A 14,923-nucleotide genomic window follows, 5' to 3' on the forward strand; every position below is an offset into this window, starting at 1 on the left:
GTACATATACCATATGTACATGAGTAAATGTGATTGTAGAAGTAAATTTTGCTGAGAGCAGAATTTTGAAAAACAACGCTTTGCTGGATATATCTTTCAGGTATTCGCATCTCTGCATTTCCAACGGGACTATATTATTTTAGGATATTATACGGTGTTTAAGCAGCTTCCGCTTGAATTCACTCCTGTAAATGCAAAAATGCAGCAAGTTGCGTTTTTGTCTCTCATTTTATTTGCAGATCGCGACATCTCTCAAAGGGGTTACGAGCATACACAAGCGTACACACATACCAACGCTTCGCATCAAGCTATTCGAATAAGGGCGACTCCACAAGTTACCGAGCCACAAGGCGCAATAGATGCTTAGCCATACCACACCGGCATGCACCAACAAACCTTCAACATATGTATAAAGGCCCGTCCATGTTGGCGTTTGGTTAGCTTTGACGAAACTCAGGTGCATGCTGCAATGAACGTTTCGGCAGCGAAAGCTGTTAGCTGAAAAATGAGTGAAGTATACATAATAAGGTTGGTAAATTTTATTATTTACAATAATAAATGCATTTATTAAATTTGAACTTATTCAAATTTAACTCGGTTTCAAAATGTTTGGAATAATTTATTTTGTTGTCATCTGATGCACAGCGTTGACGCACGCGCAATGATGAGAGTTGCTCAACTTGGCGCTTGGGTTTAGCGTTCGCGTTGCTCAACTTTAGCCATGTGAATGCCTTTATATATAGTAGATATCTGTATTCATGGTTAGCTTTCGAAGCGGCGCCAACGACAAAGTTGTACGGCCATTAAAGGTGAAATAAATAAGCACTTCATTCCTGGTTTCCTCGGTTCCCGCATTCTTCCTTCAATAATAATACAGAAATAGCAATTAGTTGGATTCTACTTCAAGAACTTTCCATAGGAGAACTGATGTTGAGGTACAGTGACAGCAGAATGAGTTTTTGAGCTTCTATTTATCCTTAATTGATGACAGTTCCAAACCTCTATTAGGGCTTCCTGGACTAATGCTCAACTGGCAACTTCCTTGACAGTCCCATGCTGATCAAATAATATATTGAGATTGACTTAAATGTAAAAGGGAAAAAATAAAAGAGCTGATCGATAATTCGAGATCGAGATTCGATTCAGATAAACAGTAGGTTAAATATTCTGGCTATAATTCGTCGTCACCAATCGTCGTCACCAAGCTTATTAAGTCTGGAGTTGTTTTCTATAGGCTTAAAGTCAATATTTGATATTATTATAATGTTTTTCGTTTTCAACAATATTTAACAAAACATCATTCTAAATTAATAATAACTAAATTAGAAATCCAATTTAAAACCAGTCGATGCGAGCACTTTTTATATAGTATGTAGTAGTAGTAGTGGTATTTATTGCAAATAAAATCTTTAAAAAAATACAAAATTTGATAATAACTTATTCGAGTATTAATAAAAATAAAAAATTAAAAAAATATTCACATTAACTTAACGTCAATGGCATGAGCGGTCTGACGATTTATTTTTCGACAATTGCTTGACCGAGCTTTTCCTCCTATTTGTGAAGTGATTTCTGTTCCACAAATAGACGGACCTACAGTTTTAATCCGACTCCGAACGGCAGATGGATTTTTAGAAGAATATTTTTCATGGCAGAAATACACTCGTCGCCATTACCTGACGAGTGGCGACCGCTATGAGAAAAAAATTGCATGCACGGAGATTCGAACCCGCGCACTTTCGAATGATAGTCATGTGCCAATCCATACGGCTACAGTGGTCGCCAATTACCATTAAAATGCTTTGTTCAGAACAAATTCAGCTCTCCTAATGTACGTACATCCATATAAACTTATGGTAATTAATTAGCCCGAAAGAGATGCGAATAGTAAGTGGTAGCATACGTTTTAGAAAGATTCCCTCCACTGTCATATTCTTTCCGAACGTTTAAACTTTAAATATAGATGAAATGGTTATATATATTTCCCGATTGATATTACAAATTAATGACTGAGGAAATTAACCGAGTTCAATACAAATTATTATAATGACTGATTGGAAAATAAATGTACGGTATATAATTGTAAATGAAATGGAAACTAAGTGCTCTTTTGGATAACCGAAAGCTTTGATGCTAATGCAACCAATTAAAATGAAATAAAATATCTGTAAGTAGTGTAGTCGATGTTTAAACACGAAAAGAAGAAGGATTTGGGCCGCAACCAAACTTTATGTATATTTGCATACTGTAACTTCTCCTAACCTCTAATAGCCGGACAACTCCCTTGAGCGGGCATTTCCTTTTATACCAAATCTTATAAATTTAAATGTATGTATATGCATAAACATTCTAGAAAAAAAAATTAAAAAAAAAAAACAAAAACAACAACTTCACTCCCCTTATTCTAAGGAAATATTCCAACTACGTTCTATATACCATAGAAGAGTAGGGTAAAAGTGATAGAATCAAAACAGTATTTTGTTCTGTGAGTATTTTGTTCGGCATGAGTTACTCGACTCAGCTTGTGGAGATGACTTGTAATCTGCAATGACCCTTTGAAAGGTTTATAAAATGTTTAAATATTTACGGTTTGGGATCTCTCAGAAAGGTCTCTGTATGTCGAAGTACTTCAGTTAAGTGTCAGTGCAGGTCATGCGGGCCTTACTCTCTTCTTCTGAGTTATTCAATGGAGTTGGTTATTGGTGTAGCTACAACTATTATTAATAATCAATTTAATTTATATAAGAAAGTTTCGTAAGTTTTGCAGTTTCGTTCAGTACAGTAGGTTCTGTTTTTATGCGGCTTTTTTTTATGCGGTTTTGAAATAGAGCGGTTTTTTTTTTTAAATTACAAAATGCATGTCGACCTATCGGGAATTATACATATAAACAAGATTCTAAACCAGCTAAGCAAAAACTCATCACAGATTACATCAGAAATGCTAACCCTACATGTATGGAACCGCCTGCGTAACTATGTACATCAGACGTGTACATTTCCTCAAGTGACATGTGGGTATTGTCTGATTCTATTTCTGACGTAAATTTATTTTTCGATTCTGACGTTTCTTAAATAAAGATATAATTTTCAAAAATACAATATTTTGTTTATGCGATTTTATTTAATTATTTCAGATTCATGTGGTCTATGGAACGTATCTATAGTTATAATATGGGACTAGTGCCCTTTTTATGCGATTTTATTACATTATTTCAGATTTATGCGGTTTTAGCACTTTTGAAACGTATCTATAGTTTTACTATAGAACTAGTAGCTTTTTTTATGCTGTTTCTTGCGGAACGTATCTACCGCATAAAAACAGAATCTACTGTATTTAATTTCTAATAAAACTTGAAATTTTATCTTTTCATTCAAACCCGCGAATATTTGTTGTGCCATATAATTTGAATATCAGCGGCAGGCATCGAACTTTTACTCAATAATCAAATTTAAATACACTTCAGCACACTACGACCGCTACAATGATGCTTCGATAAAAACCCATTATTACGAAATAATCCATTTACAATAAATTGTCACTACATTTAGTATTTCAAATTATTTTATTTGCAACGTTTGTCGTCTATCAACAATTACCGGCGGACATGAAGGGACATATATTTTGTGCAATAATCATTGGCAGCTTTTTTATTGCAAGTAATTCAATATTATTTTCTCTGCAAATTTTTACTCACGAGGATATATATATATTTTTCCCCATGCCGTATACTTGTGTAGATTGCTGTGAGGCCTAGAGTGGAGTTTAGCAACACCGAGTGCATTGTTACCGACAGGTCGTATATCTACTTCGAAACATGCAGAATAAAGGCGATTAATCGCACTTACAAATACTTTTCAATGCGTGCAAAATTTCCTAGACATGAGCCTGTTCACAATATTTCGGTGCGTATACTCATATTACAAAATATTTTGCTTTTCAAATTAAATTAACTAATTCTTCAATATTGTAGATGACTTTTGCTTTGCTACGAAAAGCTAACGGTTATAAGCCTTTTTTATATAATTTCACTGTCGACGCATGTAAATATATCAAGAAGCGTAATAATCCCGTTATTAAATACTTTCATAGCTGGTTCGAGAAATACTCTACCATAAATAGAACTTGTCCATATGGGCCGGTAAGTCAATACTTGTATATCTAATAATTTTGATATTTTGATGTGTAAACATCTTATCATTCGGTATGGGCTAAATCACGGCGAATTGAGTGCTGAAGGGGCGTCTTACCAAAACACTTAGTTTACTTTTCGCAATTTTGACAAGTCTGACGTCAAGTCTCTTAACAATACTAAACAAACGAACAAAACCAAATTCAGTGAATGGCTTGCTAATATTGTGATTTGTGAGAGATAAACTAAACAAACTAATGAAAACAAAGGGCCGCGTGTTAAATTGTGAACGCCCAAATTAATATAAAGCCTCCAAATGCTGTTTTTTTTTATTTTTGTTTTTATGCGGAGGACGCCGTGGCAAGAAGTTTGTTTGTGTACATATATAGTTTGGATGTTTCCATTTCTTTCCATTGCTCTTCACGAACAAGTAGTTCCGCTTCCTTTTGTTTCTTCCACAGCGAATTCGGAAGACGCAACCTAGTATTATATCATTCGTGGTCTAAACGAGGCTAATTCATTAAAGATGGTATAACTAGATCAACAAAAACGTATTGTAGATTAGAATGTCACGGAAGTGAGAATCTGGAAGGGCTGCAAGGTACGCTTCCACAGCTGTTATGACCTCATCATTTGATTAAAAAACGCTTTCCATGAATGAATTTTTTTGGTCAGAAGAAAGTCTGTAGGGTGGATGCTCCAACAATTCGAACTTTGATTCATGAATTTTAGCCATTGTCAAAATGTGACACGGTGCATTGTCCTGATGAAAAATAATTTTTTTCTTTTGCAAACTGGATCTTTTTTCACGAAATTTTTCTTCAGTTGGTCTAAAAGGTTACATTAATATTTATTGTTTTACCAGTTTGCAAGTAATCCACAAACAAAATTTCTCTCGCATCCCACACGAACCCGTTCAGGAACCGAATAGCCAGGTTCCTGTTTTGATTTAGGATCATGGTGAAAGACCCAAGTCTTATCCATAGTAATGAATCGACGCACAAAATCCACTTTATCTTTTAGAAAACGTTCAAAACGTTGCGCATTCGAATGTGTTTTCGCTCCATTATTAGCGAATGCGGCACCCATTGTGCACACAGCTTTTTTAAATCCAATACTTCAGTCAAAATATTGCTTACACTTCCCAATGAGATGCCTAAATCTTTTTCAGTCACTAGACGATTTTCCAATACGATATCCTTTATTTTTTCTACGATTCCTAATGTTGTTGCTGTTTGTGGACGTCCTTGACGTGGATCGTCTTCAAAACTTGTACGACCACATTTAAATTCAGCAACCCATTTTTATATTGTACTAATTGATGATGATCATAAATTTCCTTTGCTTTTAAGCTGTCCAAAAATAAAAATTTAATCACTGTACGATACTTGTTTTTTCCAATGTAGAAAATACTGTGACACGTCGGTACTAAATGGCTTGTAATCAAATCATTGGTACTAAATGGCTTGTAATCAAAGAATGAATTGACGGATTATAATGAAACTACACATACGTTCATATGAACCGTGTACCAACATAATAAAAAAAATTAGGCTAGTAGCAACGCCCTCTCTTATCGAACCGCTAAACTTCTTGAACAACCTGGTAGTAGAATACTAAGAAGCAGTAGAGCACCTGCTTTGATTTTTTAATTCGCCTTATTTCAGGGCACTAAGTATATAATTCTAAGTAAACAAACTTTTATGTTTAACCTAATCTATGTATGTAACTGAATCACACAATGCTTCACCGAGTCGTACATACCATATGAAGATGTTTATACATTAAGTTTCATCAGTAATTGGTACTCTCGTCTTTTTTTAATTAGCTATAATATAATACTAATCGATTTAATTGCAGCAAGATGAAATCGTTGATAAATTGCCTATAAGTTACATTAACCATGTGGCAACCGAAATTCTACCTTTACCAAACGGTGAATATGTTTTTCATACAAGTTGGTTTTTTTACCAGACAAAGGTGGCCATTGTTAAGCTATTTTTTCAAATTCTATAGAAAATTTAAAGTGTATTTGAAAGAAAAATAACAATGAGTAATATATTGAGTATACAAATATAAAAGTTTTCATTTCATTGAGTTTGAATACTATCCGTCGCGCATTTTCCACATCTTTCTGTGAGCAAATTGGTTCTATTCGAAAAAACTCATTTCTGGTCTTTTGATGCGCGGGGCACCTATTTGCCCTCTTCGTAAGAACGGAAATGTTGCACAGGCAGGAGAAGGTTGGGCTAAAACTTTCCATTTCAGTGTTTTTAACTGAAAGTCCATATTCAGCTATTTATTATATGTAAAATAATTATTTATTGTTATTTTAATTATTATTCATTTTGTTTTTTTTTTTTGGTTATAAAGAACTAACGACCTAAACAAAATGCGGTCGTGCATTGCCATCCTGGAAATTTGCCAACAACTAACATAGTTTGGTAGGTCTTTGGTTTCAAGTCATCGCTACAAGTTAACCTTGCTGCCCACGAAATTATTGGCTTATGGAAAGAGCGTCTTTGGATATATTTTTTTAGAATCTATGCAAGTATTTTTAAGTTGTCTTATCTACACGAACTAGTCAACAACTACCACATCTAGCGGGAAACTGCTGGACTGGTGAGCTGGCTAGATAGAGGACCCTGAAGACGGTTTTCCCGTGAAATGAAAGTTGCTTCGAACACTCGCTTAGTTGACGCGAGTTCCATTCAAGGCTAACAAGACCGCAGCTCTCGAATTTGGTGGGTGTATTTACCGGGCTTTGTCCGTTGGGTAAGCTTGTGGTGAGACTTGGGATTACTTCAAGTTCTTTCGGCAGAAGCTATCTGGAGGGTGAAGTGGAGTCATCTCAGCGCCTTCTTCCCAGCTACCCTGCTCTCATCGGACTAAAATTCAGGCATTTGTGTTCTCATTTTTTTGGTACACCTGCAAATATAGCAGGTTTGAATATTATATTATACATTTGAATGATTTCATCAGTAGCTTGGAGCGGCTAATACAAATTTAATTAGCCATGGTTGGTCGTGATCCTCGAACCCAAAGCTCTTGCTTCCTTTTTTCCACCTGTTTGGTTATTTTCACTCCGCTTTTCCATTGTATGGCATCACGAATATTTATGGTTTAAAATGTATACACTGGTGCTCAAACCGCAGTCACTTAGAGTCAAAAATATTGACTAGTGATTTTTATCTTTTTGACGGCTTATTGGGTATGGAAATAAGTTTGCGCTCTCGTAAAAGATGTGTCGCTGCTGATACTACTTTTGTGTTCGCTCTAGTAATATACTGGTGATTCGAAGGTGGTTATGTGAGGTAGTAGTTAACATTCATTTGAAGCGTAAGGATCCTTTTTTATCTGACGTCAAAAATATCTACGTTCATCCCGAAAACCAGCATTTGCAGGAAGTCATGCTTCATTATTATCTTTTAAAGAAAAGTGCAGCTAAAACGTGTCATATATTGATCAATATTTACGGGAATCACGTTCCATCAAATCAGCTTGTAAAGAGTTATTTCAACGCTTCCAAAGTGGCAAGCAATTTTGACGTGAGTGATAAAGATCGCAAAGGGGTACCGAAAAAATTCAAAGATACTTAACTACAGCAATTATTAGATAAAGGCGCATGTCGAACCCTTGATGATATGTCTAATGAGTTGGATGTTGATAGGTCAACCGTTGGCAATGGTTTGCATGCAATGGGAATGGTTCAGAAAGCAGGTAACTGGGTTCCACATCAGTTGAAGGAAAGGGATATCGAAAGACGTTTGGTGACGTGTGAGATGCTTTTTGAAAGGCAAAAAAAAAGAGTGTTCTGCATCGCATCGTCACTGGCGATGAATAATGGATCTATTATGAAAACCCTAAGCGTCGAACATGTTGGAGGCTTCCAGTTGAACCATGTCCATCGATCCATGCTTCCATGCTTCAAAAGTTATGTTGTGAATCTGGTGGCATCAGAAGGGTGTCATCTATTATAAACTCCTCAAACCATCTGAAACCATCACTGGCGATCGTTACCGACTGCAGATAATGCATTTGCATCGAGCTCTCAAAGAAAAGCGGCTGGAATGGGACGGTAGACATGACAAACTGATTTTGCTCCATGACAACGCCAGGCCACACGTTGCTAAATCGGTCCAGAAATATTTATAGGGACTGTATTGGGAAGTCTTGCCCCGCCCTCCATATTCCCCAGACATTGCACCTTTGGATTACCATCTGTTCTGATCAGTGTAGTCAGCCCTTATTGGAAAACGGTTCACTACTTACGAGAGCATCGCAAATTGGCTCAATGAACTCTAATTTTTCATCAGAGGAATCCGTATTCTGCCTGAAATATGGAGTAAAGGTGTAGCTTCCAATGGCACATAATATCATGTATTATTTAATTGTTCAAATAATTCGTAACTTTAGCTAAGAAATCACGGAAACTTTAACCCACACCTAATAAATTACTGACTCATTTTTTAACATGCTGTAAATAACATGTGAAAGAAGCAAAGTCAACGTTTCTAGCTCATCGAAAGTTTCGATAATATTTATGAGAAGTATAACCTTGAAACATTAGTAATTTTAATGAATTTTTTCAATTTTCAAAGAGTTTTTTCAAAGTATCACTTTAAAATTGGCATAATTAAAATCAGTAATACGTCTAAAAATTCATTTTGATTTATCCATTCCATTACAATGCAAACTATTTTCCATTGTGTACGTACTCAGGGAAGTTTTCTATATTTTTTGGATAAGTTAGATGGCGCGGAAGTTGAGATATTTAGTTATGATAATTTTGCCAATTCGAGATTACAATAAACGAATTCATGTCAAGCGATTCCATATCAAGTGGCAAAAGTATTTCGTAGGTAGTAGGACTAGGAATGACTCCTCTGCCTTCATTTAGTGTTTCCAACTGATGATGGTTAGTACGAGAAAGGAACTACTAATGCGCTTTGTTAAACTCAGCGAAAATCGCTTAAACGGTTATCACGCGAATCATGAAGAAGAAGAAGACTTGAGTGCAATGAAAAATAAACAATGCGGCGTTTTAGTGCTACCTACAATAAAAAGTTGACTGTAATTTTGAAAAAAAAAATTATAACTTTGAGATTTATTCATTGTTGAAAATTTTGGTAGAGTTTTTCCAAGTGAGCTATCTTCCGTTTTTATTTAATTTTTTATTTTTTAAGATAAAATATACTTTAATTATTATACTACAATTTTATGGGAAACATTTTTTTTTTGTTAAAAGTTTTGGGATATATTTTTTGGTCATTTTTAGAAAACAAGAGATTTTTTTATCTTTGCCATTAGTAGCTGGGACTAAGCTCAGTAAGCTCTGAATATTTCATAGTGGGGCTCCCATAAATTTTTGAGTTATATTCAAATACGTAAAGCAAGCATGTGAAGCATTCAGTAGCGGCGCTTCGGTAGATTTTCAAACGGACGGGTACGTATGATATTGGCTTTCTGGCTTAACCTAATTATGTTTACATAAACGATGAGAAAAGGTTAAGTAAGGAATGATTTCATGCTGCTTAGAAATATAAGGAAAATATTGTTGTATGAATTATAAGAAAATATTTTTCTCTAATTTAAATTAAAAAAATGTATTATTTTGAGAGACGCTGTATTTCCAGTTCACTGCTAGAAATCGTGTTCCTTTTTTGACCGTGCTCACAATTTTTGCTTAATTGCTACACATCTGCCAATTCGAATGAAGCTAATTTTAATGCTATAATTGCTTGCGGAAACAAAAACTTTAAACATCTTTAAATTAATGCATGCATATAAAACATACATACTCGTACATGTATGAAACACTCAATCAATATAATGAGCAAAATAGTAAACTCTTCAAACCATTGATATTATAATTTGAAGAATCAGTTCCTGTTTATATGTAGACGTGTATACATACCTGCATATTTATACTCGCATATATTAAACTAAGTAAATTGTGTTTTAATTATTAGTTAAATATGCAAAATCAAATGCAAAATTTTCTACAAATTCATGCCCCGTAGGTAAATCTATTAGTGCCTAACTACTATGAAACGCAGTGCAGCTCACTTTTTGGTTCCTCCTTCATTTTATTCATTGGCTGATTATACTAAAACTTGGTCACAATGTAGACATGCAAATAAAGGCATTAAAGAACACTTTAATACAGAAAACCCTAATATAAGAGGTAGCCATGTTCTATCACTCAAAATTTCAAAATACTTATTATTTAAGAGTTAAAAAACCTAATAATTAAACGAGTGAAATTTATTTGAAGAAGCTTTGATTTTAGCTGATTGACGCCTATAACGAACTAACAATATATAATTACAAATTTAAGAAAAATATTTATTAAATCAATGGTGTGACATAAATACTAAAAAATAATAATAATTTTAGTTTTATTTATTTGAGAAATGAGGCCGTATCTGTAAGACTTTTTAGTTCCCAGAGGCCAACGTGCCATATGACTTGGCAGCACTGCGTTATACAATATACATATATTGGGTAAGAAAATGTAATAAACAAAATATCTAGTTATACATAGAACCAATAGCCCAAACATGTCGCTTGTGAACTAAGAGGCTCAAAACAAAACTCGCTAAAACATTGCTGCTTTCACATACAAATTTTTCACTTGGCGAGCAGAATAATGGTGAATGATTACATGAATTTCCAAGATATTCGGATCTATGTGAGCGGGTCAATCCGGCTATATCCGGCCAAGGGCTGTGTGAAAAAATTAAATTAAAAACTTCAACTGTGTATATTTCTAATTACTTAAAATAAAAAAATAATAAAAAATAATTAAGTGTTAGTTTTCAGGCGACTAAAGACTTTAAATGCTTTACTTATTGAACCTTAGAAGAGGCACAACTTCGAAGCACATCTGCATTTTGTCTGACAGCCATGCAGTCTTATATGCACAGCAGTCTCGCATAATAGCATTCAAACTCGTTGAGGAATGTTTCAGTGTCCTCAATACCCTAGAAGCAAAGAACACCGCTTTGTCTGACTGATAACAGTGCATGAAGGTTATGATGGCAACGAATAAGCGGACTACCTAGCGAATTTAGGCGCTATTCCAAAATTCCATGGACCAGAACCCGTTTGTGAGCTCACCGGCGAATTCACACGACACTGGATGGACAATCTAGGACAGTGGTGGGCTAAACAGTTTATACTTCCCTCCAGAAGAGAGGACAAATAGACTCCTAAACCTGGACAGAGACGGCTTTTGAACTCTCACTGCATACTACACCATTCATTGTATTATATTGGGTTGAGGAATAAGTTCATAGCGTTTTTATATTTTCTTTTATTTTACAATGATTTGTTTGCTGTTTGGCAAAGGGTAAGTATTAATTCTATAAAACTCTTTCTGCTCCACAAAACTATGTTAATTATATTTTCCAGTTATTTATTTTTTTATCAGTTTTGAGGCTTAGAAATAGAATACGCATTAGCCAAAAAATCAACATTTTCGACACCTGCTCTTCTTTGGTTTTCACCGAGATCAAAAAGCTACCGTACTTATATGGAGAAGGTGTTATAGGCGAGCCTGCAGCACGGAAATAGTTTGCAAAGCTCAAAAACAAATTCGATGAAGAACGTCTCAAATCACATTTTAAGGAGAACAGTGACCAACCAGTCGTGAATTGGTGAACAAAAATTAACTACGATTATAAAACAATTTTCAATCACCTTCATTCAATGGGATGTACCGAAAAATTGGGAGCCTGGGTGCCTTACGAGACCAACGAAAAAAACAAAGTAAGTCGCATTCAAATTGCTTCTCAGCATCTCGCCCGCCATCGAACGGAAACAAAGAAAGGAGTGGGTAGCTCTAGGAGTTACGCCAAAGCCAAGAGTCAAGCCGGAGCGGCATCCAAAGAAGATCATGATATGTGTTTGGTGGGACTGGGAGGGCATGAGAGGAGTTTTTAGGATATTTTCGGGGTCGACTGAATGGTCCTTATGCTTTTTATGTCCACTTAGATGCACTAATTTAATATAAAATGGTTTGCCATACTATTATTTTACTGAATCATTTATGTATTATTGAGGTTAACTAGTTTTACAGAATTGAATTGGTTCTTTTGAGACGGCGCCTGGAATGATCGTTGTCGCTTTTTCAATAACTTGTATATTTGAAGAGCGGCTTTCGTAAGCTTCATATGAAATTTTTCATAAAGATTCACTACTCTGTTGTTACATTTTAACTTTTTCTTACAGAGACCCAAAAACGAACCAACTCTAATGTGAACGAAGTGTATGGATTTACTAAATTTTTTTTTTCAGAAGCTAGAGGTGCCCCATTAGAAAGCGAAGGTTTTACGCTAAACCGCTGGCGTTAACTGGAATTTTTCGTATGCGTACTTCTTCTTTCTGCTCTTAAGGCGTCACTCTTATTATTTTATTCACACCTCGCAAATCATTTATTACAGTAAACATTCTACTAATGTCTTCAACCTTTTTGGGATACTTTTAATCAATTGAGAAATCAATTAATTGAGTTGAAGGATCAGTTTTGACCTTTTATCATTTACCACTTCGCAAAGCTCCAAACATAACATATTTTGGTACTATAGTATTTTCTCATATACATAAATATCTTTTCACAATATTCCACGAATATCCTATTGTATTGAAAGCTAGTAGATTTAGGGTCCAATTTATTTGCTCCTAGAGGGTTGTAATTTCTGTCTTGTGCTTCAGGTATCATCTGATTCAAAAGCAAATCCCTGAAGGCTAGGTAGAAATTGTTAAAATTGCAGTATTAAGCTCAACTTTCATAATTTCATCGATTCTGCAAATGATTATTACTTTAATAGCATGTTCAGTTACCACGATGGAGAGAATAATGAGATGGCGCCTATCGTGGTCTCGTTACTTTGCTCTCAGCGAATTTGACAACTAGTTACGTGATTTTAGCTCTAGTATGGCCAGATTACCATTTTCGTAACTTGATTTAACATTTTTTTTTTGTTATTTAGTTTCGGAGTTTTAGTTCTTTCTTCAGGAAATTTTTCTAGCTGTTCTAATTAAAATGCAATCCTGATAATTTTGTAAAATATACATTTTTTAATAATTATTTAAATAATTCACCCAGTTTTATTTAGCTTTATTTTTTTTTAACATCTGGTGGCATTGCCCGCGATTGCAGGTGTTGTTGGTGTTCTTCTGCTTTCGGCAGTCAAATCTCTCTCCTCTTTCGGCAGTCAAACCTCTCTCCTTGCCTAGCTTTGGATATACAAACGCACTAAAATGCCCATTCAAAGAAAATATATATTTGAAGTTATGTAACTAGATAAGGTACTCTTTTTGTAAAAATGTCAGTATGGTTTCTTTAGTATTTTCTGGTATTTTGTTGCTTATTTTTACAATGAATACACCTCTTGATGCCCTATGTCCCACTACGGATTGATGGCCAGAAGAAACGATTACACCTCTATGGTTTTAATCCGCATTCAGTAAATTCAAACGCATTTTAAAATGTGTAAAAAGTTTTCAATCTTAAGAAGAGTTGAGAGAGGGACATTTGATATTCTTGCATAACCTTAAAAGGAGCAAAAAATTAGAATCACACTTTCAAAATATTAAATTTTATAAAAACTAACTAATTTTCATTAGCACTAAAATCTTCTCAGAGTTGCCTTTTTTAACCTTGTTTTGTATAATAATACAGTTTTTTTTTTAACTTAAAGTTTCGGTAGTTTCAAATAAAAAAAAAGAAACAAACACGAAACTTTAAAATTTTCGCATTTTCGGTATAAAAAAGCACTAAGTTTATTGCGAAGAGCAACTGGTTGGCAATACTGCACAACTCAGCAAACGTGACGTCACTTACTCTCTGATGGGCGCAATCTTCTTTCTATCATTCTTGATCAGTTACCATATAATATTTCATGCATATTGTCATACATATTGCATATTAGTCGACTTTTTCACAGCTAACAAATGTTTGCCTTTTTTTTTTAAATATAAACAAAACAAAACATTTTGAGCAACGTTGTCGCATCTCTAATTAGAACCGTAAACAAGTTATTTCATATGTACAGACATTGCGAGTCACATAGTAACTTGTTAAACGAAATTCACCTAGCCAGTGAAATAGCAATCAATTCTTTATCGAGCGCTTACGTATATTTGTATTGCATATATATGTTTGTATGTAGATATTTGCCTCGTACCAGGATAAGATACTGCAATAAGTACCCTACAGGAAAAACTGAACTGACAACCTGCAGAGTCTAAGTGCCAAAAGCCGACAAGTCGGCGCATATAATTGTCCTTCCCGCTCATAATGTAAGTACCCTTGATAGTTAACTGCCGTTAGAGAAGATTTTTTTTTTTTTTTTTTTTTTTTTTTTTTTTTTTTTTTTTTTTTTTTTTTTTTTTTTTTTTTTTTTTTTTGTCGGGACAACTAGCAAGTGCAGCACTCAGACATTAATTGAGTCCATTGTACTACACTTGGATTCCCTTTTAATTTTCTTTAAATCTACCCGATCTCCGAAGAAATCTGAGTAGATCTTGTGGTGCCAAGGAGCCAAGATGGTCGCTTCTTAACACATCAGTGCCAAAGACCTCAAACCTGATTCGGGCGAAGGCGGGGCAGACACACAGGAAGTGATCCGCCGTCTCATCCTCCTCTTCACAAGCTGGGCAGAGTACACTGTCTGAGATGCCCAACCTTTCCATGTGCTTTGCCCACAGAAAGTGGCCCGTCATTAGTCCAACCAGCCGTCTGCACTCCCCTCTGCCTAATGACAGAAGGGTTTGCGACAGTCGAT

At 34.9% G+C, this 14,923-nt stretch overlaps 3 protein-coding genes across 3 annotated transcripts in view; 2 read left to right on the forward strand and 1 right to left on the reverse strand.

Moving 5' to 3' along the window:
* The window catches only part of LOC129241942 (uncharacterized), a 36,482-nt gene extending 30,336 nt beyond the window's left edge, over window positions 1–6,146 (forward strand). The window contains exons 2-4 of the mRNA XM_054878492.1: window positions 3,739–3,903; window positions 3,972–4,139; window positions 5,991–6,146. Coding sequence (XP_054734467.1) covers window positions 3,739–3,903; window positions 3,972–4,139; window positions 5,991–6,146 — 489 coding nt within the window. The remainder of the gene's footprint in view (window positions 1–3,738; window positions 3,904–3,971; window positions 4,140–5,990) is intronic.
* LOC129242465 (sodium- and chloride-dependent GABA transporter 1-like) overlaps window positions 1–14,923 on the reverse strand; it is a 150,608-nt gene that overhangs the window by 106,936 nt on the left and 28,749 nt on the right. The window lies entirely within an intron of this gene.
* Window positions 1–14,923, forward strand: part of LOC129242468 (uncharacterized) — a 91,475-nt gene that overhangs the window by 35,458 nt on the left and 41,094 nt on the right. The gene's annotated exons all lie outside the window — the stretch shown is intronic.

This window comes from Anastrepha obliqua, chromosome 3, assembly GCF_027943255.1.
Source record: "Anastrepha obliqua isolate idAnaObli1 chromosome 3, idAnaObli1_1.0, whole genome shotgun sequence".
NCBI lineage: Eukaryota > Metazoa > Arthropoda > Insecta > Diptera > Tephritidae > Anastrepha > Anastrepha obliqua.